This window comes from Curcuma longa, chromosome 21, assembly GCF_044706935.1.
Source record: "Curcuma longa cultivar G26 ecotype Majalengka, Jawa Barat chromosome 21, ITB_CL_G26_1.1, whole genome shotgun sequence".
In the NCBI taxonomy this organism is placed as follows: Eukaryota; Viridiplantae; Streptophyta; class Magnoliopsida; order Zingiberales; family Zingiberaceae; genus Curcuma; species Curcuma longa.
In genome coordinates, this window is record NC_133881.1 from 4812540 (window position 1) to 4837495 (window position 24956).

Here is a 24956-nt window from a genome sequence, read left to right on the forward strand (position 1 = left end):
GATTCACATCCGATTGTAAATATTCTATAAGTTTTTTTTTATATTACTACTTGGTCGAATCATATATTAGTTGAGATGACTCTTCATGTGATCCTGACCACTTCTAAGACTAAATTTGCTTCAAAGTTAATCAGCAATTTAGAATCAAGATAGGCAAACTTTGTGACACCGCTCAATGATCTTTATCCTAATATAATTTAATACATATATTAATAATATAGATAAATCTAACTTAAATGTACTTATTAATACATCAAAATATCTTGATTAAGCACCACCTAGTTAAAGCTAGACAAAATTGTACTAATATTTTATACACCAGGCATAAATTCAAAATATATTAAAATAATGCATGCATCAATAATTATCTTTGAGTCTAAGCTCCTCATAACTTCTCACTTGATCTAGATGTCTCCCATCCCAAACATAATTTTTAATCTCCAAACTGGATGATCATCAACTTGTTTATCCATCCTTTACGCATACCAACAAGTTCACTTAAACCAATTTGAGTCAGACCAAGACATCAATTTAAATTGGATCAATTTCACCAAACAAATCAAACAAAAATACCATTAGTCAAATAAAATTAAAAAAAATAGAGAACCCAAAAAAAATCATAATTTTAAAAAACTACAAAAAAAATTCAAATTCTAAAAATAATTTCAAAATATCATTATTAACAAACCATGAAAAAATGCAAAACTCTCAACAGATAAGAAAAAAATCATAACATCAAAATGAATTCCTAAAATCTGGAAAAAAATCAAAATAATTATTTTAAAATTCAATAATTTAATTTTTAAACACTAATTGTTTCAAATTATTTAAAAAATGGAAATTTTAAAAATCACAAATCTTGAAAATTTAGAAATTAAATTTCTTAAAAGGTTATAAGATCATCCGCTTAGAGAATATAAAAGGCTGAGCAAGAGAGGGTTTTACTTCTTATCTGATAATACAAAAACAGTTTAAAAAGCAATATTGAGGCCTAAAACTTTTCAAACTCGGACTACAAGTGTTGTATTGCTGGCTTTATCATTATTATTATTATTATTATTATCTATTCACATCTGAGGAAGGATTCTAATAGTGTTCTATCACGTAAAAACAACCATACAACAAACAACTAATCTTAGGTTTAACAACTAAAAAAAAAGAGAGGGGGGATCTCTATTAACAATTAGTATAGCAATTGGTAACTGTCCTCCTTGGCACAGTATTCAATTCTGTTTCAACAAAAGAATAATTGCACTAACTAACAGGGATCACGTCATTCACTCGTAACAAAGGACATTGTTATGCGTTATATGCTGCATTCACTGAAGACCCTGTTGAACATCTCCAAACACAGTACTTTGACAACCATCTAAGACCTGCTAGTGCTGCTGTGCTGCTGTGCTGCTTGCTGCCCCTGAGGTTGCGGCAACCAGTAAGACTCTGAATGAGGTGGTGGAACAGCATACAAAGTTGTTTGATCTATAGGGTTTTTGAACATCATTTCATCACCTACCATCTGTGCTACTAAATGAGAGGGTGGAACAACATACAAAGTCGTTTGATCTATGAGTTTTCGAACATCATTTCAACATCTGTCATCTATGCTACTGAATAAGGGTTTTCAAACATCATTTCAGCATCTGTCATCTGTGCTACTGAATGAAGGAGTGGAACAGGATACAAAGCAGTTTGATCTATAAGGTTTCCGATCATCATTCTAACACTTGCCATCTGAGCTGCTGAATGAGGGGGTGGAACAACATACGAAGCAGTTTGATCTGCACGATTTTCAATTATCATTCCGTCACTTATCATTTGAGCTGCTGAATGAGGGGATGGAACAACATACGAAGTAGTACTTTGATCTGTAGGGTTTCCAATCATCATTTCATCACCTCCCATCTGTGCTACTGAATAAGGGTGTGAAATAGCATACGAAGCAGTTTGATCTATAGGGTTTTCGAACATCATTTCAGCATCTGTCATCTGTGCTGCTGAATGAGGGGGTGGAACAACATACGAAGTAGTACTTTGATCTGTAGAGTTTCCAATCATCATTTCATCACCTCCCATCTGTGCTACTGAATAAGGGTGTGGAATAACACACGAAGCAGTTTGATCTATAGGGTTTCCGATCATCATTTCATCATCTCCCATCTGTGCTGCTGAATGAGGGGGTGGAACACCATACGAAGTAGTTTGATCTATAGGGTTTCTGATCATCATTCTAGCACCTACCATATGTATTGCCGGTGCATAGTTGTAGGGGATTGAATCAGCTGGAGCACCTATTCCGGGCAAAGCAATGCTTGCTACCTCCCTAAAGCTTTCATCTTTCAATTCATCCTTGGGTACTAAATTAACCAAAAAGTCATATGTAGGGGTGAGTATTCGGTTAAAACCGAATCGAATTAATCGAAAATCGAATAAATCAATTTTTTCGAACCAACCGAACCGACCGAATTTTTCAATAAAAACTGAACAAACCGAACCGATATTTTATCGGTTAATTTGGTTTTCGACCAAATTAATCGAATTTTTTTAAAATATTATAAAAATTTTACTAATGAATTAGGGATTTATAAATTTATTTACTTGAAATTTATAAATTATTTTTTTAAATTTAATTAATTCGGTTGATTCGGTTTAACCGAATAAGAAATTTTAAAATCGAAATCGAACCGAATTAATCGATTTTTTTTTAAAAAAATAACCGAACTTCCGAAATAACCGAACCGAATTTTTAATTCAGTTCGATTTGATCGATTTATTCAGTTTAACCGAATTTTTGCTCATCCCTAGTCATATGTGGTGGTTCTGGTTATAGCGACGACAATATCCCTCTTGTGCATCGTTGTCCTCTCAGCCTCTTGTGTACAGATCCACGACCTGAGCGTCAGCTCTAAAATAAAAAATTCACATGCCTTAGCAAAGACCACTATTACCTCAGCTGCGATCATATTAACACCCGCGTCAGCCTTGATTATCTTCTTTATACGGGAAAGTGGTAGGAAGTGGATTTTGAAATTAGTGGTCCTCTGTATCTCTAACTAGGGGTGGGTGAGCAACAATTCAGTTAAATCGAATAAATCGACCGAACCGACGGAACTAAAAAATTCGGTTCAGTTATTTTGGAAATTCGGTTATTTTTTCTATAAAAATCGGTTAATTCGGTTTGATTTCGATTTTAAAATTTCTTATTCGGTTAAACCGAATAAATCGAATTATTCAAATTAAAAAAAATAATTTATAAATTTTAAATAAATAAATTTATAAATCTCTAATTAATTAGTAAAATTTTTATGATATTTAAAAAATTCGGTTAAAAACTGAATTAACCGATAAAATATCGGTTCGATTTATTCGATTTTTATTAAAAAATTCGGTCGGTTCGATTGGTTAAAAAAAAATCGATTTATTCGGTTCGGTTCAGTTTTAACCGAATGCTCAGCCCTATCTCTAACATCTAACATCTGGTTGACCCAGAAAACTCTGAGGAGTTGCTGTTAGTACTGTTGGACTGGCAGGTAAGCAAGTTGATGGCTTGCAAGATAAGCTGGGCTTGAGATAGTAGGGAACCACGAGGTCGGTTGTGCCATATCAGATGTAGCTATTGTTGCTTGTGGAACTCCAGCAACTGCTGCAGCTGGTTGGTACATAGCGGTAGCATATGCTATTTGAGCGACATCAGGAACAACCCCAAATGCAGGTTGAGTTGGTTGTTCTGATTGCTCCATGGCGCCTAAGTACTAGAGACTGCACATAATTGGAAGAAAAATACTAGAAGATAAACACTATATAACAAGTTTGCAATAAAAGCATCATGAAGGAGGAATTAGCTAGTAACCTGCGTACAAAAGGGTCAAAGTAAGGAAAATAATATTTGTTTGTATCGAGTCAGAGAGATACAAATGACACAGTAGAAACTAGGGGTGTATTTGTTAAAATCGAATTGAATCGAAAATCGAATAAACCTATTTTTTTTCGAACCGACCGAATTTTTTCAATAAAAACCGAATAAATCGAACCGATATTTTATCGGTTAATTCGATTTTTGACCGAATTAACTGAATTAATCGATTTTTTTTAATATTATGAATATTTTACTAATGAATTAAGGATTTATAAATTTATTTACTTAAAATTTATAAATTATTTTTTAATTCGGTTTAACCAAAAACTTAAAATTTTAAAACTGAAATCGAACTGAATTAACCGATTTATTTAGAAAAAATAACCGAAATTCTGAAATAACCCAACCGAATTAAAAATTCAGTTCGGTTTGATCGATTAATTTAGTTTAACTGATTTTTTGCTTACCCCTAATTGTGGGCCAAGAAAAGCCGAAAGAAACAGTTCCCACGAAGGTAGCAAACATCCTTCAGTTGTTCGATTCCTTACCTGGAAGGAGCAGAGCAGCACAAGCGGAACCCTTCAGAAACCAGAGAGAGACAGAGAACGACAAAAATAATCAAACGGCCGTGTGGAATCGTGTGCGTGTGGCGCGTATTGAGGAGGGATGGCAGTTGGGGGTAAATAAAGGGGTTTGATGGGAGTATATTGGTCGACAACTGCTAGTTTGCGAGTCGGATTCCGTTCAAGAAGACGGTTAAACAATTATCGTCATAATGACGGTAAGTAAATAGACAAGTTGTATAAAGAATTACACAATTAATTAAAATTTATATTTTTAGTAATCATATAGGCAAAAATAAAAAAGATGCCTTTTATTTTGGTTGTTATCGACGAGATGTTCTGTCGATTTGTTTAAATATTATTATATTATTTTTTTACTATAACTGTAATAGCTAATTTTAATTAAACTATTTTAAGTTGAAGTAATTTTTGATAAAAATTAGTATAATAATACTCAAGTAATTTCAACTGAAACAATTTTGATTAATTGAAAAAGTATTTTAATATAATAATATTTTAAATTAAAATAATTTCATGTTTTATAGTAATATTGATCAAAATTACTAACTAAAAAAAATGATATACCTTTTAATATTTATTGAGTATCCTTTAATGATCTACATTCTATTAAACTGCTCATTCAATTTTCATAATAATTAACTCATGCACAATACTTTTAAATTTACTAAATCATGGATTTTTTTTCTAAATTACCCCCCAATGTCTATCCACACTAATACCACACTCTCGTCCAACCCACTCGAACCATCAAAACACATTTGAAATCTTAAGAATGAGTCACATTTTATAGAGTTTTATAGCTATTATTTGTCTCCTTCCAAAAAAGATTGGAATTTATTTTAGAAATTCACACCAAAGGTAAATAGGATATTGAACCAAGCTTAAAGAGTATAATTACATTTAACAGAATTCCAAGAAAACATTAGTCCTAATTTAAATTGGATTTAATAAATCTAAGTTCATCAATAAATTTTGAACAAATTTCATTGATAACTATATAAAATCTAAATTCAAAAAAAATTAAACATGATCAATGTTATAAGAGTTCTAAAAATGCATATGTATTATTGTTGAGTAAATAAGATAATATTAAATGTACTAATGAGTGAATCTGTGCTAAAATTATATACAATTGAATTTATTTCAAAACCCCATAATAAAATAAATAGAGTGTAAAATTAAATTTAGAGGATATAATTATATTCAAGAGAGTCTTGAGAATATATGAATTTTGATTTAGATCAAATCTTATAAAATTTAGCAAAACTTCATTAATAAACTTTGGCTCATCAGATTAGCCTAAGTCGAAAAGTTGTCTAACAATAAGTAAACTCATTTAGGTTGAGTAACAAATAACTAAACTAGTATATGCCCTTACAATGTTAATAAAACTTTCATGTGAAAATCAAGTTGTGCTACGTATAGTGTTAAACCTTGTATTTCACAAAAGGTTAAAATATATAAAATTTACTAAGATCATCATTTCACTCCGATTATTAAAAATTTACTAACCAAATTGTTAATGGTTAAGAGGGCAAAAAATTGAATATATTTATAATAAATTTGAAGAAACGTTATGTAATGTCTAATAAATAAATAGTAACAAGTTACTTTATATTTTTTATATAAAGATAAATTTTATTGCGAACTTTCAAGGGGTTACATTTGGACCACTAAAAAATGGGAAAACATGAGTTTGGATCATGCTAAGCACCCTCTCAATGTGCGGGACACCTCCGTCTTATTGGCACCTATCCAAATCAAGTACAACATGCAAAGAAATTCCCAAAAGCCGGGCTTTGTTAAGCCTAATGCGGTCCTAGTCCATTCAGCTGTTCCGTCATTGTTCGATACGTGCAACGGATATTAAGCCAGCTGCGCACTTTGTCCCATAGAGGTTTGATTACCGATCAGTCAAAAAAACAGGTGGTCCTCAGGTTCATCCATATCCTGGCACACTGGATAGGTTTGCACGGTATATACGGCTGCCTTTGGTGCGGAAAAACTGATGCTTCGGCATGACATAGGCCTTCCGTAAGACTGTAGCTCATGTCTTTTTGGAGCTCCGGGGCCTGAAGAAATCGTATGCAGCCTTGATTCCACCTAATAGCTCCATATCAAACCAGCCCGCAAGCTGATTGGCAGCATTCTGTGCGGTCCCAGCCGCAAGCAGGATCTGACGTTGAATCTGCAGGAGTTTTTTTACCAGTGGAATGTGCGTCTTCTTGATTGGCAGCGTTCTTGATCAAGTTATATTTATCTTTTGCAAAAGTTATATTTATCGATAGTACATAAAGTAGAGGGAACCAACTTAGGATTCTAATGAGAAATAATTTTCCCCTTATCCCATCAAAGTTAGTGCATTAGGTTGACAAAATTTATTCACCGAACTGCCTTTTTTATCTCATCGAGATTAGTGTATTAAATTAAATTAAATTAGAGCAAAAGGTAACTGAATTAAATAGGTTTGATTGGGGTTGTTCGGATGAATTCATCCTCCAGTTGCCACGCCAATACGCTGGAAAACAATGAGAAATCAAAATAACATGAAATGAACAAAATGTCGTTCTTAATATTCAAAATTAAAATGTTTTCACAAGAAACTAGTGTTGATTTGTTCAAGCACGTGGATTTAATAGCAAGTTTAATTAGTTTTAAGCTAATCACTCTAGTCGAGCACTGTCATAATCGAAGCACAGCATTCTTCCATATACATATTTCTGGAAACTGTTTTCTTACTAATACATGCAAAATACATTAACATACATTAATAAAAAAAATTTAATGCCCAGAAGGATTTCTATTCCATGACAAGTATGAAGGGTCCCCAAGTTTCCTGCAAGATACAAGTAAATTAGCAAAAGATATTGGTCACTTGATAAATAAGTATATGCATCACTCGATCTAATTTAATATTTTCCCTTTTCTTGTTCTATTATGGACGAATAACATGTTTATGTTATCAAAATACAAAATTAAAATATGCTGACATGTTGCAAGTAACAATTAAAAAAAAAAGTTAAGTCTTCTATTAAAGGAGCAGCAGCAATTCTATTAAAGTTAATGTCTTAACATAGTGTGTTCATGTAGCAATAAACCGATGCAAATAAGGGTATCCAATATTTTAAGGATACAATAGAAATGATCGTATTCATGAAAATTGATGATACAATCAGGAAACAACCTTGAGTACTAAAGTTGGAACAAATTGAAATGCAAGAAGAAAGGTAAGAATCTAACTGTTATGAGTATAGTTGCTGAGTAAAATAAGGAAATTTAAGGAACTGTCACTTGGATTTCAAGTGGCATGTAATCCCTAACAAACTAAATCCTACAAAATAAATCACTTCAACAAGTTCTGGGTGGCTAGGAGCTGTATATGAATTATGTAATATCACAAAATTTATGTCATGTCGGTTGATATCTGAGTACATGCTCACTGTTATGCAATACAATTGTTTGGGCAAATGTAATTTACCTGATAACAGAGATAGTGCAACCTCACTTCTGTCTTTAGTTATTAATTTGATTATTTAAAATCCCTCCAATTATCTCAATCTCATGGCGAATTCTTCATCTGAATTTCATCTTCCTCTTCAGCTCCATGAATTGCACCCATCTTCCGATTCCTCTTCCTTGTCACAAATTCTTCCAATTCTTCATCTTCTTATCTTGCTTCTTTTCTCTCTTCCTTTAATCACTTAAATCCCTCTTTATCCCCTGAAGAGTAAAAGGGCACACCTTTTCTATTTAGTTAGACATGGTTTAATGAGGTCTGCACATGAGGTATTCTTATGATTAAGTATCAAGGGGCTCCACCTAAGCTTAGGCATCTTGTGTTGGAATATTCTCTTCTGTGCTTTTACATGTAATTAGAATTGATTCCTTATCTTTGGCAAGGTTGAAACTGAAGATACATGAGATAGGAATAAAAAGTCACTTTATAGCTTTAATCCCAAGTGGTTAAGTGAGAATTGCTTGTGTATGCTTAAGTATCAAGAGGCCCCAGATAAGCACACATTTTAAGTTTGATTGCCCTCAAGTTTTTACACCCCTGCACCTTCTGCTTTTTACAACCCATGTACTCTCTCTAAACCAAATTCCACCATCACCTTTTAAAAAATATTAAGGACCAACTTATAAAATTAGCTAAATGATGGGTTTTCAAATTCCAATTAATTTTTCCCACCATGTATGCAATTTCCCCTGTTTCGTCTCTCTCCCCAACCATAACCTCCATCACCATAAACAAATTTGTCACCACCCCAAATTGTAAGCCCAGTCGCCGAAATAATAAAATAATTGATATATACTTATACAATCAAGACTTGGTTCTGCACTTCAAAGGGACCTTGGATCTATTCACACGTTATGTGGACTTTAGCCCATTCTTGACCGGGAGGATAGTGGATCCTTCATATTCTATGTATTTTGTTTACTTGGTGGAATACGAATCATTCACCTTTTTATATATGAAACATTCTTTATTGAGTGGATTACCGGTCATTCATTCTTTTTTTTTCTCTCTCTCTCTCTATATATATATATGAGGCATGTTGTACTGTGTGGATTGCCGATCATTTACCCCCGATATATAATGAATCATTTATTAGTAAATTGTGAGTCATTCACCTCTATATAATATATATTGATTTCCATATAAAATAAGATGGAAAAATTCATAAAGTATAAAAGAGAAAATATAAGAAAATGATGAAATTACCTAAGAAAAATGAAAGAGAAATAAAGAAAATTTAATGCTAAGAGGATATGAAATTCTATCTAACATGCTATTTTCCCCTCTATGAGATACTACACCATATACATTCCCTTTTATCCTACCTTACATAAGTGTACTCACACCTCACTTTCTTTTAACAATTCATAGACTTGAGGTGATTTTCATGGTTGGATTTCTCAGATTATGTCATGTTTAGAGATGCCCAATGACTATGCAGGAGATGAATTTTTATGTCCTTTTATTTCATGTTGCACATGTTATTGTTTTGATCCATTTTTCTTTTTGCATTTTTTACTTTTGTTAGCATAAATCAGTTATTTTTATTAGCACAATTCAGACATTTTGTGTCAGTATATTAAATGTATTTAATAACAATCCTATTTAGTCTTGTGTATTTAATTGATGTTTCATTTTGTGGTTATGATACAATTGTGGATTTTGTTACGAGCGAGGAGTTTTGTCCCTTATATAAAAATGGAGCTTTTGGGTTGTGACAGCTATTTTGTCTTACTCTTCTAGGCTTCCCTTTTTTTCTTCTTCTATTTTGCTTTGCGGTCTCTCCATGACCTCCTCTTTCAAACTTTCTTCCTATTCCTCCATGAATACTTTCACTATTTTAAAGGATGACATGGTGACATATACATTGTTTGGACATGTTTCAACAAATCAACATTAGAGGAACAATGACAAAATTTCCCAAAGCCCTTTATCCTCCTCAGTTCCATATGGAAAAAATATGTCAATTGTCCATTGTAAAATACACAAAATCTAACAATCAATATTAATTAACAATTTAAAATATAATATATAAAAAATATTTATCACTTGCACAACTAAATTCATTTTATGTTACAGACTCAAATAGAGTAACTCAGGATTTTAAGTCAATTTGGTTCACTCTAAACGGTCCAAATGAACAAATAAGAAATTTGTTTCTGGTAACTTATGTGGGCTGATTATGCAGTCATCTTTTTATAAGTAGTACAACATAAATGAGAATGTTAAGAACAAATTATTAGAGAGGATACAACTGAAAACATTGCTTCAAAGTAGCACCTCCAGTGCATGATTAAAAAGTAAGTTATGATAAGAGCATAGAGTTGGATAAATAATATGATTAATGGAGTTAAAAAGGTCAAAACTAAGGAAACTTTTACTCAACGCGAGTAAAAAAAGGACATTTATGCTTTATAGCAAGAACATATTTATATAAATGTCTCTAGTAGTTGTGTTATCATTATACTAAGTCATCTCTTCGCACAATACACAAACTTCACCATATTGAGCTAACATAACCAGTCAAATTTTATCAAACTAGCAAAAGATTGTGAAGGAAGCACTAACTAAATTGTTCATACAGTTTTTGTTTATTTAGAGGCTGATTTTTTTTTGTGGAATTGAGTGCCTACTATGGTGTTGTACTCACTGAATCCCAAAGATAATACTTTCAAGTCAAAGACATTATTAATTGGCATTTGATTGCTAGCTACTAGTTAGGTTGTGTGCAACAATCCAAAATGCAAATAATATATGTGATATTTGCAACTATGTCAATTAACCATTCCATGCAACAACAATCACTTTTGAAGGTATAGTTACTAACTGACTAATCACATTCCAATTGTCCAATATGCATGAGAATTATTTTTATATAAAACATGAAGATTGATATTATACCAGTGAGTCATTTTTTTCTCACTTCTAATTATCCTAATTTAAACTAAAATTTATAAGACCTTATCAGAGTAATCACTTGTTCAACATCAGTACAAAAAATGTACTTTACTAATTAGCTTTTACTAGTCCTTATCTATTTATAAAGTTTAAAACAAAAGAGAGTTTATATCATTAAATTTTCTTTTGATTTCTAACATAATAACCTGATAAAACGATGGCATCATCTTAATGCCATCTTTAAAACTAGCTTAAAATAACAGAATTCAAATTTTTCCATCATTTTTAAAGTCAATATCTTATGATAAAAATATTGCACTTATTCTAATATCATTTTATTAAGTTATTCTAGATTTGTACACATTTCCTATTCTATATTATCTTAAATATGTGTATGAAAATTAAACATTAGTTGAAAATCTTTAATCTTATTCTATATTTGTATCAGATTTATCTATGTAATTTGTCTTTTGACATGAATTCACGCTGATTAAGTCTAAAAATGTTACTTGTGATCATTTCAAGCCGTGGGTTGCATAGATTGCTCTTAAGGTCTAACTGGCGGTGACCTTTTAGTGTACAGACAGTTTGCCGGTGACCAAATGCCTGCATAGCCTTTCCACTACTCTATTTGTAAAACATTGCACAGGCAACAAAACAGCCTTAGGTTATAGTTGAAATATTTGTAGACATCATCATGTAAGAGGACTAATTAAGCATAGGTAAAAAAAAAAAAAGTCATAACAGATTCTAGAATTCCAGCTCCTAACGTTAAATTACATTAAAAATTCCATAACAACAGGATGGAACCATTTGGTTTCAATACTAGAAATTGACAAATAGGAATTAGTATTAAGTTGTTTATTTGAAGCATTAAATTTGTAGAAGAACATACCTAGGCTTCACCAAGTACATCACAGTAAAGGCTGTGGACAAAACAAAGCATAGTCCTCCAATTGTAAGATATGCAATGCCAGTAAAGTCATTTTTTCCACCAAGCCAGCTTGACGTGGAAAGAACCAACTTCTTCTTGCCACTAAAACTATATGTATTGTAATAATTCTGTATTATCACTGTTATGGTTTCATTTTCTCTAAGATTTCGTTCTATTTTTCCATATGGCTTCCTGAATGTCGGAAGGGCAGCAGTCCGCATCCAAACTATGAGATCCTCCTGCTGACTCAACTGCATATTGAAAGCATAAAAGCTAAGTCTAAATTTAGATTCGGTTGTATTATTACTAGAAGGGCAAATGGGCAATCATAATGAAACTTGAACATATGAACATAATTATGAAAGCATGGGAAGATTTTGATTGCAAAACAACAAACTAATTACAGATCAACTATAAAGAAAAAGAAGTGCTGACAGTAGTTCAGGACCAAGAGCTGTATTTAATATTCAGTCCATTCCCAACTCAAAAATAGTAGAAGAAAATTTACAAGGAAGGAAGGATGAGAAAATAAATAGCACAACCTCGTGGTTTAGATCACTATAATGCATTATCAGAATTCATTAGATTTCAGTTGTAAGAAACACTCAGTCATTTTTGGACATGAAACACTAAGCCATAAGATCATTTCACCGGTTAGCAGGAAATCTCGGAGTAATTGTAGTGGAAAAACAGAGCATATTACTTGACAATTTCAAACACTCAAATGACTTGTTATTCAGAAGTGGAAGTTGAAATTGCATTTAAGATGTGCTAATATTATTGATTACAAACTGAACGGATGTAATCAAGAAACAGAGTCTCACTGATATGTTTTCAACAAGTGAAGCACCGCCTCTCAAGGTACCATTCTGAAAGTTCCTTGGAAAGACATTATCTCCAAATTTATGATCCCTGTCACTTTTCCAAGAAATGCCCGTCTTGTTCACAGTCAAAGTTTGGTTGCCAGTGGAAAAACTGTAAGTATCATTAAATAAACTCCATGCTATAAGACCGCAAGGGAGAATTGGAGAACCATCAGGTGTAGTCTTTTCAGGATCACAACCACTTGTATCATTTGCTTTGTCAGAGTCCCTCAGTTGTGCATCATTTCGGCTCTTTACATATCTAGATGAAAATTTCATAATCAATCATGCAGTAAGTTAAACATTGAAAAATTCTTTGTCTATATCTTTATAAGGATAAGGCGATTACTTAAAGTCATGAAAAATTGAACCAAAGGCCATAGAATAGAAGCATGCATACTACTAGAGAAAATAGTGCTGCAACCTATAGAAGATTGTGCAGCGCATACCTCCTATGGTTCTGGTAGAAGTTATCAAGCTGGTAGTAGACATAAATAGGTTGATCCATGTCTTTTGGTACCTAAGAGAAAGAGAATGGTGCTAATCGTTATTAGCTTTGCAACATTACTCATCAAGATAACCTACAAAAAACAAGTTTTCAACAGCAACAAACTAAATCTCCAGTTACATATTGATGACAGAGATTAAGTTCTCTCTCCTCTCTATTGCAGAAATAGGTAATAAGTACAAGAAATCTTTGTTACCGTGAGTGTTCTAATGCAGGTTTTGTTAGTATTTTCATTCTGGATGTATGCAACCTTTTCATCCTTTGTGCTTCCTTGTATGCACGTTGCATCATAACGATATACTATTTCAACAACCTACAAATAAAAGCAACAATCAGACATAAACTGTGCTATAAGACATCAAAAAAACTACTCATCTTATCACCATTAACACACCTTGTTCGAGGCCATCAGCGCTGCAACACCAATGGGGACAAAAATGACACCAATAAGTGTGAAAACAGTTATCACCTACAAGAGAAGCCATGAGCTTTTCCTCTCATATCCAGTCCAAAACTTAGTAGCAGATGATTTGCAATAAGACAAAGCTTACCCATCTTGGAGTAAGGATTGGTTTACAAGCTGGGAGCTCTTGTTGTGTAAACCTGGAATCTGAGAATCCAATAGAAAACAAACAAGGTCAGTAGATTCCAGAAATTTCTTTTAGCATGAATCAAACTGGGATATGCAAGGGAGCTATGGAAAAACTATCATAAAACCACTCTCCTTGGAACACAAGGCAACACAAGTAGTTGGAGAGAATTAGCTGGATTGTTTAGTTGTAAGCACAAAAATCTCATCTTAAACTTTTGGGCTGCCTAAGGGTAGTTGCTTAACAAAGTTAGATTGACAGCCGGCCAACCACTCTCAAGAATGAATTAGCTTTTTAGAAGGCACATTACTGTCAAGAGGAAGGTACCTCGTATTGATCAACAGCATACTCAGCTCAATCCTGTGCTACTCTTATCAACATCTAAAGCTCCAAAGTGGGTTCTCAAGCAAAATGATGGACACCAAAAAGGCTTTCCTTGAGTGTGGTATAGAACACTCTAAAAGGAGTCATCTATCTTGTTGGATGAAATAGTCATATTATTATGGACTCATCACATTGGGGGTCATTAACTTATTAGATGAATGAACATGACACTAACTGAAAAAAGACTTCAGGCTTGCTACTAATTAAAGATAACATTAGATGGCAGTAGACTAGCTTAGGATTCTAACAAGCCTGCCTACTCAACCCTTACAAACAGCGGTCAAGAGTTATATTGGACTGGACCCCTATGAAACTGTAGAACAGCATTGAAAATCAACAAATTTAATTGGCTCCAATGCCCTGACAAATTGCCAAGAAAAAGAAATTTCATCAAGAGGAGTTAGAATTTCAGCTGTTTTTGCTCATTTCAGAGAAAAAGATGCAGAAAGAGATCATATTTGGTGGCACGTGTATAGAAAATACTCATTCGGACAGAGAATGATTCCAACGAAAAAAATATATTAATTACAGCTACCTGCTTGCTACATGGTGCTTGTGACATCACAATTAAAAAATCTTACAACAGACACACACACAACAGCAGAAGATATGCGCAACTGCTTTTCCTGATTCTGTGTATTGATTGTTCAAACCTTAGGGTAAGAGACTATGAAAGTTCTCTAACACTGAATCTGAGGACTATAGATTCAATACTACTCCACTCCGTAACTAAATTACAGCCGCAAGCATTTAACTCTTATGAATGAAATGTGACCTCGACCGTCTTTCCTTGAACACATATCAGAAGCTGAACTTGAAACAACAAAAGAACAACAGAAAGCAGAGTTCCATGCTCAAACCCCCAAATCTAACTAGAAAGGGAAAGAAAAAAAAAAACAATTCCAACGAACAGTTTAAATTGATGCGCACAAAAGCAATCCTACAAGCAAAGTTTTCCACTCTAAATCCCATATCGAACAACAGGAAATAAAGCGATCTTACACTTCGGCCTGTTGGAATTCCGCCTGGGAGTCGGTACCTCCCCCGATCCAGAGCTCGTGCTAGCAGCAGAATTATTCATCCCCTAGAACACGAGAAAGCGCGCCAGAGAACAAGAAAGTGAAGATGGCTGGATCGAAGACCGAAAAAGCTGCTTTGAATCCCTCGATAAACAACCGATCAAGCTCAGATATTTGCTTATGCAAGTTCTTCTGCTCCAAACGCAGTCGAGCCCACGTTTGACCGCCCAACAGATCGCGACTTCGAACGGCCACGGGAAAGTAGAGAAAGGGTTTAAGTTGTGCCGCAGGTTCTACGAATGAGCTGGTATGACCGGATCCCCAATAACGAAAAGCTTAGTTTACAGTGGGGACATATTAAATCAACGGTTAGGATAAGAAAGAGGTGGGACAATTGGCATGTGGAAACCAAAAGAGGGTATGTGTTGTAGGTAGCTTTGGAGAGGATCCTATTGGTCCAGGGAACTAATTCCAGAGCAAAACTTGGAGACGCTTTGTTTGAACAATTAAAAAATTGATAAATCTCAGTCAATTTTATAGACTCAATTCTTGGGGTGATCAGTCTGATTCTATGAAAGTTTTCCACCGATCATCAGATTAAATCGAGAAGCACATACGGCGGTCAATCCAGATGCTCAACATCCTTTAATTGCGTTCTCCAATTGGAAAAAAATTCTTACAAATACGCCGTAGTTGAAGATCGAACCACGGATCCCTAAGTCACAATCCAGATGTCTTACCGTTCTACCGTTACCCCGGGACCTTGTTTGAACAATTAAGCTAGGAGGTGAGGGAAGGATAATTAGAGAAATACGGGGAGGGAAGGGGAACTTTAATCTTGAAAAGGAATGAATGAGAAAAGGAAAAATAAAAATGGATAAATTTTATAATCTTTTTTATCCAAGAATTTTTTTTTATTACCGTGTAAGATTTTCTCTCTCTCCACTTTCCTTCTCTTATCTTCGCTTTTAGTTAACGAACCTTCCTCTCAGGTTGGCAAAAGAAAAGAGGTTGGCAAAGATCAATCACCCAATTAAAAATATTTTCGACGAAAGGCACGTTTTTTTTAAATTCAAAACACCGTCTCACGGTATTTTTTAATACTTATTGTATATTATAATAGATACGATATGTTACATAAGGTGTTAAAATAGTTATTCTAATATAAAATAATATTATCTAATTTAATTAAATTTATTATATATTCAAAATTATTATATTAAAATTGTCAAAAAGGTAAATTGGACTAAAATCCTGTTTATATTTAGATTCAATCTCTATTTATTTATTTTTTAGGATTTGGTATCTGACAATCACCCAAATCTTAGTTTTAACTCCTTATTAGGTTGAATTTTCATTTTTGCCCTTCTTTCATTCATCTTTACCTACCGAATCAATTTTTTCTAACAATCCATCTTCTTCCCTCCCCCAATGGAAACTCTCGGTTGATCCCGACCAACTTGCGTCCTTGAAAACCATTAGCTCTCCTACCTTGACCACTAGCGACCTCGACAAGAAATGTGATAGCAGCGATTTTCTTCCCAACAACTCATTATCTTCTCTCCCCCAATGGTAATCCAAAATCCTCAGTTCTTCCCCCAGTTGATCAAATCGTTTGCTCGCCCCCTTGAAAATCATTATCTCCCGTATTTCAACCACTAGCGACCCACGACAGCAAGCAAATGCGATAGGAGCAGCAAGGAGAGCAACGAGCAAGTGCGCAAAAAAGATTAAACAAGATAAATATGTTTTGATTACATACAATTTTGGGTAAATTTGTTATGATAATTACATTTTTTTTATTGATACAAAGAGTATTGATGAGCGTAGGCCATATATGATTTTTTAATCTTATTTAACGCTCATCTACTTATAATTCATTGCATATGATCTACTTTATCACACATTGTTCATTTATTATTACTTGTTTCTACTCGTTTGCTCGGAGATCTGCTCTTTGTATATTTTTGATTGATAGGCTGTGATTCAGAGCCAAAATGATGTATTATTGACGATGGAGCAAGGAGTGGAGATTGAAGCACATTTTGATGAGTTTGGAAGTCATTTGAAGTGCTTCAAAGGCCCACACGACCATGCCAAAGGTGCCACAACCGTATCCCATCATCCGGACAAGTTTTTAGGCTTCCAGAGAGTGTCCCGGGGGTGAGGCACACCCATTTTAGGTTTAACACGACCGTGCCAAGCTAGGCACGGTCGTGCCTCACCTTTCTAGGGTCCAGACATGGCTAGGCCGTGCCAAGAGGCACGGACGTGTCTCCTATCTGGACTGTTTTGCAGATTGAAAGTAAAATGGGCATAACTTTTAGCTCCAATTAAACCATGGGCCGTGCCACCTACCAAAATGAAGAAAACTTCAAGCTCTATAACTTTGCTTTAGGGTGCACCATGTGATTCCATCTCTAGACCGTGCTAAAAGGCACGACCATGCCCACCTTCCAGATTCAGACTAGGTTGGGGTCGTGTCTAGGAGGCACGACCGTGCCCACTTGAGACCAGCTTGGGGAGTGCCTAGGGGGCATGGTCATGCCCAATTTCCAAATTAACACCAGCTCGAGGTCGTGCCTAGGAGGCATGACCGTGTCTCACTTCCAGAGCCACCCCTACTTGGGGTTGTGCCTAGGAGGCACGACCGTGCCCACGTGCCTACGGGACACGGGCGTGTTACGCCTGGACCCTATAAATACCATTTTTTGCAACCCTTTTGGGTTAGCTTGGGGCATTCTCCAAACCCTAAGGTCTTGGCTAGGGGGCGGCGCCTCCCCACTCTTGGGGAGGTCCTAAACACTTCCTCTCCACCGATCCATCCTACTCTGGAATGAGAAGATCTTCAAGAGGGTGTCCAAGCTTCAAGATAAGTCCTCCCATCTCTTGTGGATGACTATTTTCTTACATTCTTCTTGTAATATTCTTGTAATGGAGTAGATCTTTGAGTTTAGGATGTAGGATGAATATTGATGTAATGATGGTGATGTAAGAACTAGTTCATGTATTTTTCCCTATTCTATGAAGTGTTTACACTTGTTTTATGTATTGTGTACCTTATGTTGGGATCGTCCCGGTGCAATGCGCGTGTCTACACATTTTGTAAACGTGCGCAGTGGAAATAAACTGATAATTAAACTAATTATTATCATACAACACACGCATACATAGCAGGTAATAACAAGTACAAGACATGGCAGAAAATTAAAATTTTCTGAATAACAATTATTCTACGTGCACAAATAAAATTTACAGAATAAAATTATTCTGCGCGTACCTCGCGATGACGTTTGAATGGTGTTGATATCAATCGAGCGGTCCTCGTCGGAGTCCCGCCTCTACTGGTGATCCACGCCAAGCTCCCGTCTGGGCGGCTTCGGAAGCCACAAGTCGCGTCATCGTCTTCGGTACTAGCCGATGATCGATGACGATCGAATCGAGAGAAGCCTTATTCCGAGAACTACGCAACAACGTGTGTCGCGATCGTTTCGGGGCTTTCTAACTATCACCGAAAATCATATTTTTGGTATAGTTTTCGGTGGTCAACCGTTGACCGCCGATAAAAGACAAAAGATCGAAACTATTTCTGATCACGATGGAATAATTTTCGACAACAGCTTGTGAACAACTTTGATCCACAGAAAAATAAGTTGTCCAACAACTTTGATGCCGATCTCCTCTTTTACACGATCGACCACGGCACTCAACATCAATGGAGAGGAATCAACGGCGTCCAAACACCGGCCAGGGTCCTCTCCTCCGGCGGCCAAGTTTCCATTGTTCAGCTCGCAACAGAAAGCTGTGGGCACCACACGATCGGAGAAGAAGGAGGAGGGTGGCGCTGCTCGGTGGGAAGAGGAGAACACAATTTCTCAAAAACTCGATCCCCTATTTTCTTTCTCACACGACGGTAACCGGCGGCGCTGTTTTCTGGTGGACAGCGAGCAGAGAAGAAGCAAGGAGACGACAAGATTAGGGTTCCGGCCACGGGAAGCCTGGATGTACACCGTGGCCATTCCACGAGCGCCACCAACCCAAGGTAGCTGGTTCGCACGATCAGGAGAGGAGGGCGCAACGGCCGCAGCGCCTCCTGTGCTCGAGCTCGGGAGAAGAAGGGAAGAGCGTCGGTAGGGTTTTGATCGCCAGCCAATTCTCGCCGCGAGCCCTCTCCTCAGATTGCCCTCTTCTACTCGCCGGCGCTGCGCTACGTGTAGAAGAGGAAGCCCCGTGCGTAGTGGAGAAGGAGAACCGCAGCCCTTATCACGCGATTAGCCCTTTGCTTCACCGTCGGCCGGCGAAGCAGGCGGCAGGTCCGGTGGTGCTGTCACGCCGGCAATCAGCCAGCCACAGCCGCGCCCTTCAACACCCCCACCGACTCACGGAACAGAGGGCTCTGTTTTTATCGCGTGGAAGGGAGAGTAAAAACACTGTGCGACGCTGTTGGATGGAGAAAATCGGAGAATAGGGTGATTAGGGTTTGGTTGAACCAGACCAACTAAAACCCTAACACTGTTGCGATCAGCACTGTAGCAAACCAACTTCAGATTTGATTCGCTTGGTTCAATAACCAAACGACCTCCGATTTAATCCAAATTAGTTTTGTTCGTTTCGTCTTCGTAAGACGAAACTTCTCATCACAACCGTTTTGCCAAAATCTCTTCCATCGCGAACCAAACCAAGTTGGTTCAATTCGGTTCAAAATCAAAATATTTGGTTCAATAACCAAACGACCTCTCTGATTTAAACAAAATCAATTTCGTTTGTTTCGTCTTCGTAAGACGAGTTCCATCATTTTATCCATTGTCTGGTCCAACCAGATTTTATTTCTCTCATTCTGAGAATCCAATTCTCAAACTCGTTTTAAGTCATTCGGAGAACTTGTTGTGCGTGTGACCCAATAGGTTCCCGGTTATGTTGGCCGTCCGTAATTAACCATTAATTATAAAATGATCATGAGTGACACCTAGTAGTATATCATGATCCCCAATTGATCAAAAAATCAACGATTGATTCCAGAACATTTTCTAAACCTTTCAGCAGCTACACTGAATCGTGCCTCGTTCCTTTCACTATCTTATACCCGCTTGGTTCAGGACATGGTCTATGTGTCGGTCCCCACTAGGCTGACTACGTCACACCTAGCCCAAGCTGCTTTCTTGTCCTGTGGATTCAAGTTACTCGTACACGTATCCAAGAGTACCGTACTCTTAACATGTAATGCTTTGGCCAAAGACTTTTAGTAACAATCCTGACAAGCGGCCGTAGGGTATACGTCTCCTTTTCCAAGGAGCGGTGAATCCTCTATGGGCTATTCAAACACCTTCGGACACTTCGACTTATACCCAATCATCTCGGGTCCACACCTCCTCGGAGATGCTTACTTAAGATGTCAAAGTATAAGTCTCCATGACCAAGATGACTTGAATACCGCAAGTCAAAGGAAACTCGCACTTAAGTTGCATTGAGATCTTCATTGACATATGAATCGAACCATATGAAGTCTCATGGCAGGTCACTCCAATGAACTGGTTACCTTTAACCAGCATCCACGTTTAACTCTCAACATCTAATGTCGACAGTAGTGAGATCAGCTGCTTGGCTAACCAAGGAGTTTAAAACGTGCTAGTCTCGACAGAATCAATGACGTCCGCGCTCATCAATTTCCTCGACTAGGGATAATTTTAATACGTTCATAATTACACGTGTAGAGATGCTCACTAGTTGTGATCCAATCACAAATTCTCTCACGCTATGAATTGTATTGCGGACATTCAGTATTTGAGTTTAAGATCCAATCAAACACATATGGAATGTGCACTCAAATAGTGAATTTCTATTTATCGAATAAATAGTATAATCGTAAGGCGATTGCCTTAGGACACCCCTCAAATTAACAGACTCCCACTTGGCCTAAGGCCAATCGCCATGGTATCAAATACCACGCGTCTCTATGTGTTCCTCAAACTTATTTTGAGGTAGAGATTAAAGGATCCGCAAGGTTCCTTTCGATGGAAATCTTCTCGATTGTATTTCTCTTCTACAAATGATCTTTTGATCTATTGATATCGCCGAAGCACGTGTTTGGATCGACGGTGAGACCTAGGTTCCATCGCTTGTGCGATTGCTCCATTGTTGTCGCAGTAAGCAAGTAACGCTTCAACAATGGTTGGAACCATTCTAAGTTCAGTGATGAACTTCCTGATCTAAACCGCTTCGTTAGCTGCTTCACAAGCTGCAATGTTGTCTTATTTGAAACACTTTCAACTTATTGCATCATAATTTAAAGCGAATATGTACCCAGACTGAGACTCAGAATCATTCTGGTCTGTCTGGTAGTCGGTATCCGTATACCTGCATGTAACCATATCACCTTCTCCATATACCAAGATTAAATCCTTATTTCCTCGCAAGTACTTTAAAAATTGTCTTGACAGCCGCCCAATAATCCATTCCTGGATCTAATTAGTATCCGCTCGTAACACTCAAAGCACATGATACGTCGAGCCTCGTACACATCATAGCATACATAATTGATCCTTTAACTGGCTATTTGACCAGGTAAATTAGGATTAGATTGGGCTATTTTTATTATATTTCTTGTTAATAAATTAGATTTTTGGGATGAAATTTTATCTTGGATGAATTTTTAATGCTTATTCTAATTTTTTCTTATTTATGGATATTTTTTTTTGTTATTAATTTGTGTATTTAATTTTTTAAGAAATCAATTTGAAAGACAACTCAATTCTGGTTCAAGTTGTGCTCAAATCAAATTTAATTTGGCTTGATCAGGTTTTAAATTGGCTCGAGTCGGGTTTGAATCAGATTAGGGTTCAAATTTAGCTCATACGGATTGGATTCAACCAATCCAATTTCATCTAGCCTAAGCCAATTTAACCCGGTTCATTTCAATTTGATCCAGCCCAAAGTTCATTGATTGTGGTTCGGTTTAATTCCAACCGGTTCAAGCTGATCAAGCCCGGTTCAGCACATGGTTCAAAAGGGTTTATAATCATCGCCGATTTACACGAAGCAAAGGGGGGCTCGCAGGTTAGGGTTACGCCGTTCCTCGTTCTCGCGATTCTTCTTCCTGCTTCGTCTTTGCCGAGCTCCCCACTCTCCCGTTCCTTGTCTTCCCCGATTGCCCGAGTAGCTCCGACGGCACCGGCGACTGAGCTAGGCGATGAGCGCTGACCACCTCCCCTCTCGGATGTGCCAAAGTGGGCTCCCATCTGTGATTTCATTGGAGCAGTCCATTTGATTCCTTGTCTGTGATTTCAGCATGGCGTCATCCCCGTTGTCACCGGCCGCCGTCCATCCCCATTGTCATCGAAAATCAGCACGGTAAGGTTTTGATTCCTTCTCATTCTGATTCTTGTCTGTGATTTGAGCAGGGGTGAGTTTGAGGAGGAGGAGGAGCTCTGTTCCGGCGTTGTTCCGTTCGCGATTTGCCGTGGGTGACTTCTCCGGCAAATTCCACCTCCACCGGCGCCATTTCCTCTCTGATCTCTGGTTCCCATCTGCGCTGAATAGGGAATCCACCACCGTCATCCTCTGTTTTACCTCAATTGGTATTGATTGAGGGAAGACAACACCCCTAAACCCTAGCTTGATTTCTATTGAGTTGTTTCTCCGTTATTGCTAGCTACTGTTCGTGTTATGTTTTGTTACCTTGAATGAACCCCCCCCCCCCCCCCCCCCCCCCCCCCCCCCCCCCCCCCCATTGTTTCTTAACCCTAACTGTAACTCTAATTTCTAACCTTAACCATAACTGTGATCTTGATTTTCTAACCTTAATTCTAATTCTGTGTTGTTTGGTTCTGATAGCATGTAGTGTTTGGATGTTGGTTTGAATTGGATGAAATTTTGTTGATGTTTGAGTTGTGGTTTCATGTGCACATGAATGGTTGTTTTTGTTGTAGTAAGCAAAGGTTGTAGGCATGAACAACTTGTATGCATAATGTGGTATCCCTGTGGATGAATGAACTTGTGTTATGTGTAATCAATGAGTTTGGATTGGGATAATGATATGTTGAACAAATTTCATGGGTTGTTGTAGAATGGGGCATGATGTGGAATTAGTGTGGTTATTTGTTGTATGTGGAACTTGTGTTGAAATGAATCATTAAACATGTACAAAGCTGTATAATTACTTAGTGTATCAATTGGTTGTATAATTTGTTGTATTTACAAGTGTGTGTTGTGGAGAATGTTGAATATGTTTGTAGGGTGTTGAATGTATAGATAGTGTAGTGTGAAATTGTGTTGTTAATGGCATGATTGGATAGTTGTTTTAACTCAAGTGTAAACGGTTTTGATTCAAGTGTAACATGATCATGTGAATTCAATTAATGCTTGTGAATAAAAATATCTTGGATTGTATGTTGAATGTTATGACTATTGTATGTAGCATGTTTGTTGTTGTATGATGTATGATTCATATGATGTATATTTGTACATGTTGTATTAATTGAAAACCCATGTTGTATATTAACTTTCATTGATCAATTAAATTGTAGAATAATTGTTATTTATTTGTGTATAGATGTGGAATACTTTGTAAATGTGTGAAACTTATTGTATATTATTGTATATAGGATGTACGATTTAATTTAATTTGTAAATGTTGTATACTTAGTATTCTTCTATTAATTGGGGAATTTAATTATTAATAAATGAAATTTGAATATAGAAATGAATAAACACAATAAAACCCTTGCACCAAATGTCTAGAAGAACTCCCCATTATTGAGTCCAAGAGAGACGATCCGGACCTCTCTATACTGCTGTAGCGATAATTAGGGATTTGGTAAATAAATAATTAATTTTGATGAGGGTAAGTGACACAATAAATAAGGGATAAAAGTAAATAAATAAATCTCATACAAACACACCACATCACTTAGTTGCAAAAGAATATACCCAACTGGAGGGTATTGATTTTGAAGAGACATTTTCTCCTGTAGTGAAGTTTATGTCAATTCGAGTTATTTTGGCTTTTGTAACGCATTATGACTTGGAATTACATCAAATGGATGTAAAAACTGCTTTCCTTAACGGTGAGCTTGATGAGAAAATCTATATGGTTCAACCAGAAGGTTTCATTGCTGAAGGCCAAGAAGGAAAAATATGTAAACTTAAAAAGTCTATATATGGGCTAAAGCAAGCGTCAACACAATGAAACATAAAGTTTAACGAAGTCGTTTTAACTTATGATTTCGAAATGATCAATGAGGATCATTGCGTTTTCCTAAAAAAGGAAAAAGGAAAAAGGAAAGTATGTGATTTTATCATTATATGTTGATGATATTGTTAGATTTGAGAGGTGTCCTAAGGCAATCGTCTTATGGTTATACTATTTATTAGATAAATAACAATTCACTATTTGAGTGCACATTTCATATGTGTTTGATCGGATCTTAAACTCGAATACTGAATGGTCGTAATACGATTCATAGCATGAGAGAATTTGTGATTGGATCACAACTCGTGAGCATCTTTACATGTGTAATTATGAGCGTATTAAAATTATTCCTAGTCAAGGAATTGATGAGCACGGACGTCATCGATTCTGTCAAGACTAGCACATTTTGAACTCCTTGGTTAGCAAAGCAGCTGATCTCACTGCTGTCAACATTAGATGTTGAGAGTTAAACGTGGATGCTAGTTAAAGGTAATCAGTTCATTGGAATGACCTGCTTTGAGACTTCATATGGTTCGATATACATATGTCAATGAAGATCTCAATGCAGCTTAAGTGCGAGTTTCCTTTGACTTGCGGTATTCAAGTCACCTTGGTCATG

General features: G+C 36.3%; 1 protein-coding gene and 1 pseudogene across 1 annotated transcript; both read right to left on the minus strand.

Moving 5' to 3' along the window:
• Positions 1-1599: 1599 nt before the first annotated feature.
• LOC141814555 (uncharacterized) lies at positions 1600-3737 on the minus strand (annotated as a pseudogene).
• Positions 3738-7068: 3331 nt separating this feature from the next.
• On the minus strand, positions 7069-15393 carry LOC141814414 (ALA-interacting subunit 1-like). Its single transcript, XM_074702379.1, has 8 exons — positions 15134-15393; positions 13709-13767; positions 13552-13626; positions 13354-13470; positions 13099-13169; positions 12611-12911; positions 11748-12037; positions 7069-7273 (listed from the first exon to the last, which is right to left on the minus strand). Exons 1-8 carry the CDS (start codon positions 15210-15212, stop codon positions 7219-7221), a joined length of 1047 nt encoding a protein of 348 aa, XP_074558480.1. The 5' UTR covers positions 15213-15393; the 3' UTR covers positions 7069-7218.
• Positions 15394-24956: the final 9563 nt, after the last annotated feature.

What these genes read in the sequence shown, in the direction of transcription:
- LOC141814414 (XM_074702379.1), bottom strand. Translation starts at nt 15,212, where the DNA reads ATGAATAATTCTGCTGCTAGCACGAGCTCTGGATCGGGGGAGGTACCG. An exon ending in GAATTCCAACAGGCCGAAGT is followed by an intron (nt 13,768 to 15,133) that starts GTAAGATCGCTT and finishes TTGGATTCTCAG; the next exon opens with ATTCCAGGTTTACACAACAA. An exon ending in ATGTACTTGGTGAAGCCTAG is followed by an intron (nt 7,274 to 11,747) that starts GTATGTTCTTCT and finishes TGTATCTTGCAG; the next exon opens with GAAACTTGGGGACCCTTCAT.